At 32.9% G+C, this 9,786-nt stretch overlaps 1 protein-coding gene across 1 annotated transcript; it reads right to left on the bottom strand.

Moving 5' to 3' along the window:
• Positions 1-7,399: 7,399 nt before the first annotated feature.
• LOC127714106 (uncharacterized) lies at positions 7,400-9,786 on the bottom strand. The gene is made up of 2 exons (XM_052220068.1): positions 9,433-9,786; positions 7,400-8,249 (listed from the first exon to the last, which is right to left on the bottom strand). The coding sequence occupies exons 1-2, from the start codon at positions 9,767-9,769 to the stop codon at positions 7,879-7,881; spliced, it is 708 nt and encodes a 235-aa protein (XP_052076028.1). The 5' UTR covers positions 9,770-9,786; the 3' UTR covers positions 7,400-7,878.

The following is a 9,786-nucleotide window of genomic DNA, read 5'->3' on the forward strand; positions in this document are numbered from 1 at the left end:
CACTTAATATAAAGATTACAAGAGTTTGTATGCGGCCCTATTTCAACACATTAAACATAGCTATTGTGGCTTTTTCTGCCAGATGCTTCTGTGCTATTTTAGAATGACAAGTTCAAGATAATAATATGTCCAAATGGTTAAATTCGTTAACAATTTCAATGTCAGTGCCGTCTATATTAAAAGGTGAATTTGACGGCATTCTGCGTCTAGAAAAAAATCATCACTTTAGTTTTCGTGACGTTTAATTTAAGCTTCAAAACATTACAGTATTCATTGAAAGAATCCAGCTGTTTCTGTAAATCATCAGCACTTTCAGCACTCACAACACTTACCAAAGGGAAAATCCTCGATAATCATAGGTCTGTTCTATGTTCCTTTGGAATTTCAACCAAAGATGAAGAACTGGATCTTCCATCACTGTATTGGATACCTAAACTACAAAAGTGTCCTTACAAACAACGGTATATTGCTGGGTCTTCCAAGTGCTCTACGAAACTTCTTTCTAAATTATTAACATCTATTTTATCAGCAATCAAAGCCGGGCTCCAAAGTTATTGTGAAACTGCCTATTCTAGAGGTGGATTGAATCAGATGTTGATACTAAAAAATTACAAAGTTCTTTTAGAGTACATACAATCTAAGACTCTCTCATCTTGCAATAGTATTAAAACATTTGACGTTTCTACACATTACACAAGTATTCCCCATGCTAAACTAAAAGACAAATTGAAAGAGTTGGTATTACTTTGTTTCATTAAAAAGAATGGCGAACGTAGATACAATTATCTTGTCTTGGAGAGGGATAAATCCTACTTTGTAAAGAATCACTCTGTTTCAAACAAAAAAATTCTCTGAAACTGACATTATCACGATGTTTGCTTTCTTGATTGACAACATATTTATTACGTTTGGAGGACGTGTTTTCCAACAGACTGTCAGAATTCCAATGGGAACCAATTATGCCCCTCTTCTAACCGACTTGTTTCTTTATTATTATGAGGCTGATTTCATACAGGAACTTCTTAGGAAGAAAGATAAGAAGTTAGCAATATCCTTAAACTTTACGTTCTCTCACTAAATGATACAAAATTGGGTGATTATGTTTAACGAATCTATCCCATCGAACTAAGATAAAGGATACTACAGATAAAGTTAAGTCTGCCTCATATCTTGACGTACATCTAGAAATTGACAATGAGGGTCGGTTGAAAACAAAACTTTACGAGAAAAGAGATGATGTCAGCTTCCTAATTATGAATTTTCCATTTCTATGTAGCAACATTCCAGCAGCGCCTGCATACGGAGTATATATCTCCCAATTGAAACGATATTCCCGGGCTTGTGTTTCCTATCATGATTTCCTTGATAGAGGATTGCTGCTCACAAGGAAGCTATTAAACCAAGATTTCCAAATGGTGAAGTTGAAATCCTCCCTTGGTAAATTTTACGAACGCCATCACAAGTTGGTTGACCGTTATGGAATAACCGTTTCACAGATGATATCGGATATGTTCCTTATGTCGTAACTACAATACCCTTCCCTTTTCACGAATGTGACCTACCGAATTAGACTATTTACCGGATTTGTAATAACATAAGCAACACGACGGGTGCCACATGTGGAGCAGGATCTGCTTACCCTTCCGGAGCACCTGAGATCACCCCAAGTTTTTGGTGGGGTTCGTGTTGTTTAGTCTTTGGTTTTCTATGTTGAGTCATCTGTACTAGTATTTGTCTGTTTGTCTTTTTATTTTTGGTCATGGCGGTGTCAGTTTGTTTTCGATCTATGAGTTTGACTGTCCCTCTGGTATCTTTCGTCCCTCTTTTATCAGCCAATAGTGCTGTGTCGTCTGCATATAGGATAACAAACAGTTTTAAATAAATTTGGAGCTTTGAATCAATTTCTTCAGAAATACTCTCAAGGTTTTTGTTTTTCAAAAAGTGTTCTAAGTCGTTCAAGTATAATGCAAATAATATAGGGGACAAGTTTACTAAAAATCGAAGATAAATCTTGAAATCGAATGTTGGTAATTTGAATTGAATTTCCATTTAATTACAAAAAAAAAAAAAGCAAAGCAACAACAAAAAAACGAAAATCCATTAAGTTTTTAATTAAATGTTGAGTGTTCATAATCGGAATGTCGAATGTTGAAATAGAATGTTGAAAATTGATTAGAACGTCATTAGGTTTGGCCTATATCTTGTATCGTATTTTAAATATGGAAAACATGAAAATTTTAGTAATAAATATAGAACCTACTGGACTCCTAGTAAACAAGGAATGTCAACGTGCATATTATCTATCATTAATTATATCTTAAAGAATTTTCCGATATACACGGTTCAACAAATCTCAAAAGCATACAAAAACTAATGAAAAATCTTAATATTGCTTCATTATGCATACCTTGCCTCAAGTTACGTTTTCACCGCAGTTGGTATGTTTCTTTTTTGTCAATCAATGTAATATCGCTTTTCTCGATTGATGAATATACAATACTTTGAAATGATGAACCCAGATAAATACATTACTAGTATGAATGCATGTACATATTTTATGATGATATGATACTATTTGATGATAGTATTTGATTTTCATATGATGAAGACATAATCTTTTGATCAGTTTAATTGAGGTTTGGAGCTGGCATGTCAGTAACTGCTAGTAGTCCTTTGTTCATTTATGTATCATTGTCATTTTGCTTAGTTTCTTTTGTTACCTATTCTGACATCAGACTCGGACTTCTTTTAAACTGAATTTTACTGTGAGTATTGCTATGTGTTTCTTTTTGGTCCGTGTAACACGTATCAATTCAAAGTTTTTAAAGGTTTTCAAATTTTAGATTTTTTTAATTTTTATCAAAGTTTTAAAATATCAAAATTATTCAAAAATTTTGAAATTTTTAAATTTTCACCAAATAATTAAAATTTTTAAATTCTAAATATCGTTTTTAAATTTGATAGTTTAGATATTTGATCAAACTTTAAAAGTAATAAACTTAACGTGCAGTTTTGATTATTTGGCTTTTTGAAAGTTTGATTTTTTCAATTTTTGATTAAGATATCAAAAATAGAAAAAGGGGCGAAAAGAGGGGTACCTGTAAACACGGCTCTGATTATGATCATTCTTAGTTAAGAATATAAAACACGTAGTATACATGCAAACTGCGAAACGAAATAAAAGCGGAACGAATCGAAACAAAATGAAGTGAAAAGTTACTGTTACTAAAAAGTTAATGTATAAAATAAAACCAGAGGCAGATAGTTGAAAGCGGTTAAAAATTGGATAACAAAATAAATATTTCTCAAAAGAAGAGAATTCATTTTAAAACAAGACGCACGGCTCTGATTATGATGATTCTTACCTTAGAAAAGAAAGCACGAAATATAGCAAATCATTTTTAAGTGCAAAATAAATAATCTAAAGAAGAAGTTTTTTTTTAAACAAATTGAACATCACATGAGATAACACTAAACAGTATCCTGAAAATTTAAAGGTTTTGCATCTATTGAAAAAAAATGTAAACCCATTTAACCCGGCATCAAACAAGTTGATTTACGTTTTGAAAATCTCTAACATAAGCTTTATAGCGTTTCAGATAAATAATTCAGAACTATGTGGTTTACCAAGCGCCCATCATTTAGGAGTAACAGTGAAAACTGACCAACTCGTAGCAGGTCAAGTAGTATGGTTAGGTTGAGTATGTATATATATTTTCTATTGAACTTTAAGCAATAAAATGGCTCAATACACGTGTTATCTCAAATTTTATTTCATTTTTTTCTGTTTGCTCTACGACCTCTTACCTTCTGAAATCATGTCGGCAGATGAAATCATTGCTTGTACATTTTAAACGATCATCCTTAACCTTTTAATCAGTTCTTTATAAAGTGTTGGCCTTCAAATATTCGGCTTTGAACGTTCCTGATAAAGGTAGATCCAGAAAAGCGCTTAATTTGGACGCATGCAATTTGTGACGTTTTGTTTTCATTTTTTATCTATTGCATGACGATCATATATTGTCTTGTATCATTGATTTTAGTTCTAAGTATTGGTACAGTAGGAAAAATGAAATCAATGAACGTTGTGCTAGACTTGAATGTGGGTGGTTGTTGATATCTTTTTTACGCTGAATTTAAGAGTAAGACCAAATATTAGTAGCTTGGAGCTAGGATACTGTTATAAAGTATATACATAAATTCACCATAGATAGATACCAGGATGTAAACTTTGTATTTGCGCCAGACGAGCATTTCGTCTACAAAAGACGTATCAGTGACGCTCGAATCAAATTAAGCTAACAAGGCCAATACAGTCAAATAAAATTAAAAAGGCCAAATAAAGTAAACGTTAACATCAAACTCATCGTTCTGGTTTTGTGAAAGCTGAACAAATTCATATCATATAAACGTATACCATTAACATTTTTTTCAGCCTGCATACTTATGTAATAGTTGCCGCTGTACATTAAGCGCTCATCTATCCATTTGTTGGTGTCGGCAAGTTTATATCAGAGATAACTGGTAATCTATTTGGGAATCCGAAATATAAATATTGTCACTAAAGTGACATTATATTTGACCTCCCACAATAATGGTACATTTTTCAGGTACGGATCAATGAATTTCAAAGGTGGGGGCCTAGTCAGGGAACGATCAGTTAACTTAAAAGGGGGGTATGTCTTTTTCCAAAAAAAATATCTGATCCCCAATTTGATGGGGAAAAAATATTCTGTACAAGCAGAGAACAAAAAAAAATATTCTGTATCCATATTTTCCCCATGCCATATAGTGTTAACTTATGAACAAAATAATTTGATTAATTACGTTGAAAAACTTAATAAAATTGTTGGCGCTAAGCGCAGAAAAAAATTCTCACCTCGACAAATCAACCATACCCCCACTTTTGAAGTTAAATGGTTATTTTGTAGACAACGTTTGGACTGATGCTTGTAAAAAGTATATGCATTTATCATATACGTAGCTCGATTAGGGGTCTTCAATCCGCCATTTTTTAAAAATAGCAAATAAAAGGAAACGGGATTTTTTTTGGATTAAGGGATAGTTCCGTATTAGTTATTTGTGCATTTTTAAGTTAGCGTACGACAATCAACTTTTTGCAAAGTAAAAGAAGACAGTACCTGTCCAGTCAGAATGGGGCGTGTAAAGAGAGTGCCACGCTGTTTGCATGATGAACTTTTAATTTTTGGCCATACACCAATGTTGCTCTCGAAAAAAACAGGACAATGTAAAACGCTGAATTTTATTTAAAGCATTCACCTACAGAACGCTGAAAACTGAATATTTGAAAGTCAAGTAAATATAAGAACCGAAACAATTGAAAAGGTGTTTGGCCATATCAAAATCCATCTAAGGGCTACTTTGCCCGAGGCAGTTGAAACCTAAGTTTCTTTGTATTTTGTATGTAAACAAACTATTTTAAATGATCGATTGTTGGTTGCCAGCGGCATATATTTCATGCATGTTCAGGACGATAACAAATTAGCAATAAATACAACGGGAAGGGATTGTGCTTGATATTCATATGATGAAGACATAATCTTTCAATTAGTTTAATTGAGGTCTGGAGCTGGCATGTCAGTAACTGCTAGTAGTCCTTTATTAATTTATATATCATTGTCATTTTGAGTAGTTTCTTTTGTTTCCTATTCTGACGTAGGACTTGGACTTCTTGTAAAGTGCGTTTTACTGTGCGTATTGCTGTGTTTTTTTTTTTTCTACATTGGCTAGAGTTATAGGGGAGGGTTGAGATCTCACAAAACATGTTTAACCCCGCCCATTTGTGCGCCTGTCCCAATTCATTGGCCTCTGGCCTTTTTTGTCTTGTATGATTTTAATTTAAGTTTATTGTTATATTTCGGAGTTTAGTATGACGTCCATTATCACTGAACTAGAACACATGTTTGTCTAGGGGGTAGCTGAAACACGCCTATCACAACGTTCATTGCGACAGCATAAATTCAGTATTCCTTCTGTATCAATACTTGTGTATTTCTATGTTGTGATGTTACACTATTGTTTGAGATAAGTTTTTCTCGTTTCTCGTTTTTTATATAGATTAGACAATTGTTTTTCCCGTTTGAATGGTTTAACACTAGTACTTTTATGGGCCCTTTATAGCTTGCTGTTCGGTGTGAGCCAAGACTCCATGTTGAAGACCATACTATGACCTATAATGGTTTACTTTTCTAAATTGTGACTTGGATGGAGAGTTGTCTCATTGGCACTCATACCACATCTTCTTATATCTATTGGAACTGAAATCAATCATAAAAGGCAATATATTATCGTCATGCAATCGATACAAAATGAAAACAAAACGTTAAAAAATTGCATGCGCCCGAAGCGCTTTTTCTGGATCTACCTTCATCAGGAACGCACAAAAAGTCGAATAATACTATTGGCTTACTGCAAATTGGTCAGTTTTCACTGTTACTCCCAAATATTGGGCGCTGGGGACACCAAATATTAGAGATTTTAAAAAAAAGTAAACCAACTTGGTTGATGCCGGTTTAAATAGGTTTAAAAAATTTGTTTAATAGATGCACAACATTAAAAATTTCAGGATACTGTGATGTCTAATATGATTTATAAAAATCCGAATTATTCTTTTAATTATTTAGTTTGTAATTAAAACTGATTTGATATACTTCGTGCTTTTTATTCCTAACTAAGAATGGTCATAATCAGAGCCGTGTTTACAGGTTCCCCTCTTTTCGCCCCTTTCCTATTTTTGATATGTTAATCAAAAAGTTAAAAAAATCAAACTTTCAAAAAGCCAAATAATCAAAACTTCACGTTAAGTTTAGTACTTTTAAAGTTTGATCAAATATCTAAACTATCAAATTAAATTTAAAAACGATACTTAGAATTTAAAAATTTTAATTATTTGGTGAAAATTTCTAAATTTCAAAACTTTTTAAAAATTTGGTATTTTGACATTTTAAAACTTTGATCAAAATTCTAAAAATCTAACATTTCAAAACTTTTTGAAATTTTGAATTTATAAGTGTTACACGGACCCTTTTTTCTACATTGACTAGAGGTATAGGCGGAGGGTTGAGATCTCACAAAACATGTTTAACCCCATCGCATTTTTTGCACCTGTCCCAAGTCAGGAGCCTCTGGCCTTTGTTAGTCTTGTATGTTTTTTTAATTTTAGTTCGTTTATACGTTTTGGAATTTAGTGTGACGTCCATTTTCACTGTACTAGCACACAAGTTTAATTAGGGGCCAGCTGAGGACCACCTCCGGGTGCGGATTTTTTCTCGCTGCATTGAAGACCCATTGGTGGACTCGGCTGTTGTCTCTTTGACATATTCCCCATGTCCGTTCTCAATTATATTTACAATAAAAAAAAAACTGCCTAACGATGTCATTTAGCACACTATTCACATATTGATAACTAAAGATAATGTTTACAATAATTTGTTTTTTTTAAGGATGACAAGTTATAACGCAATATGTTTGGAAACGAACTTTACAGATATATAAATGCATGTAGCATCGAATGTAGCTGAAGTTATGGGAAAACACATACTTTTGTAGTTCTCTGTTATTTTCACTAAGGTGTTACAATATTAAGTTAAAATAAATTGCAGAGAACAGCGTTTAATCATCAGGTTGCAATGTATGAAGTTTCGGAGCTTGAAGTTTTCTGTTTTCCTTCGTACATCAGTAACCTATACACTGCGCGGCTTCGTCCAAGCTTGTAGTATCGACCACTAGATGTTACAAAGTAATGGTCATACATTACGTAAGACAAAGAAAAAGATTTAATTTCCAATTACATATGTCCAACGATATTGTGAATAAAAATCTTTATCAAATGAAAACTCCGACGATTGGACTGGAATTTTACAAAATTTTAATGATTGAAAACACAGCAAATTTATTTCCAGATAGTTTCATATTTCCAACCTCTACCCACAATTTGTCATTATTTAGTAGTTGAACTGCCAGAACAGCTGTTCCAGTTTGCCAATTACCTTCGCTAATGCGAGTATACGAAATTATATTTCCATTTAAATTGATATTCAGGTCTACACCTTTCGTGGTGCCGACTATTGATGCTGAAACTAAATAGATACCGCTCATTTCACATTCAAATTTTCCAGTGGATTTATACGCTGATAAATTGGTAATCCCAACGCTGAACTTCACGTCACTAAATTTTAATATCCCTGTTATCTGTTGATCACCACCTGGGAGGTATGACATCAAAGCAACTGAAAAAAGAAAAAATATTTCTCAAGTTTAAAATACGAATACAAATACAGATATAGGAGCAAAACAACAACAAATATGAAATCTTAAATTAACCAATGGTATAACAATTAGATTTGTATTTGTACATTACAAACTAAGATATACACAGACATGGTGATTTTATGGAGTTTTAAATTCGATGCCTAGGTGTTTTATAGTCTTATCAAAATTATGCTTTTGATTGTCTCTTGTTTTCGTTTACTTTGTAAAGTTTTGACTGGATATTGCCACTAGCATTTAACTTACAAGTTTATTTTAGCCCTAATTTTCAATATTTTGTTTCTAAATTCAATAGCAATAAGAACGTTTTAGTAAGTTGTTGCACTTCTTTGTTAAGGTTGTTTTAAAATATAGTTCTATTTTTCTGACACCGAATTCTGTACTTCTATTCAAAAGGAACATGTTGCTGTTGTTAAGGAAGTTCGTTCTTTTTAATACGAAATTTAAATGGAACTATAGGCTCTATAGAGCCTGTGTCTTTCACCTGTATCTACTGTGGTTTTGGAAATCAATGAAAAATAGGGTTAAAATCATAATAAATAGTATGAAATACCCCAATACTGATTTAGACCAAGTTTGGTTTAATTTGGCCCAGTAGTTAAATTAAAAGCAGATCATCCCATTGTAGTCTTACAATAGTTACTGAAGACCCCTTATCATTATTCAAATTAGTTTTCAAGTTGTGACAATTTGAAATTGTTTTTTTACAATTTTCCCATAGACTTCTTTAGTAAACCCCTATGTTCTATGTTTAGCCATGGCTTAAAATTACCAATTCAGGGGAAGTAACGGATTGTCTGATGCGTCTGAAAATTTCAGAGATATAAGCCAAAAACTGCATTTTACCCTATGTTCTATTTTTAGCCATGGCAGCCACCTTGGTTGATGGGCGGTATCATCGGATACATTTTTTGAACTAGATACTCTAAGGATGATTTATGCTAAGTTTAGTTTAATTTGACCCAGTAGTTTCAGAGGAGAAGATTTTGGTAAAAGTTGACGGACGACGACGGACGACAGACACCAAGTGATAAGAAAAGCTCACTTGGCCTTTTTTGGCCAGATGAGCTAAAAAGGGAATAAATTAAGAAAGATCAATACGATTTTATTCTGAAGTGCCAATTTATAATTTAATCAATTTACGTTGTGTTTTTTGTTGAAATGTTGATATTGTATGATTGTAAGCAGTCTGTAAACTCTCCTGTGCAGCTTTTACTCTCTTGTCCACAATGTCTTCAACAAGATCAGTCATTGCTACGGAAACAGCATGTTTGACTTCGTGTGCTATCAGTTCCTTCAGTTGTGTTGTTAAACCCGAAATGTCTAACTCAGCTTTTAATGGCGCGTTGAGTTTTGTGATTAAAGGTATGTCAATCGCAGCTTTACAGTTGTCATTTTCACAAGAGTTCGCAAGCACGTTTTTATTCAGTGAAATAGTAAAAAGAAAAATAGCACATCCATATAGCATCGTGAAAGACATGATATTAAAATGAAATG

The sequence above is a fragment of the Mytilus californianus genome, unplaced genomic scaffold (assembly GCF_021869535.1).
Source record: "Mytilus californianus isolate M0D057914Y unplaced genomic scaffold, xbMytCali1.0.p SCAF_9, whole genome shotgun sequence".
Lineage (NCBI taxonomy): Eukaryota > Metazoa > Mollusca > Bivalvia > Mytilida > Mytilidae > Mytilus > Mytilus californianus.

Coding starts and splice junctions, on each gene's coding strand:
- LOC127714106 (XM_052220068.1), bottom strand. CDS start 9,769: ATGTCTTTCACGATGCTATATGGATGTGCTATTTTTCTTTTTACTATT. Junction 8,250..9,432: donor ATTTCAACAAAAAACACAAC/GTAAATTGATTA, acceptor TTCTTTTTTCAG/TTGCTTTGATGTCATACCTC.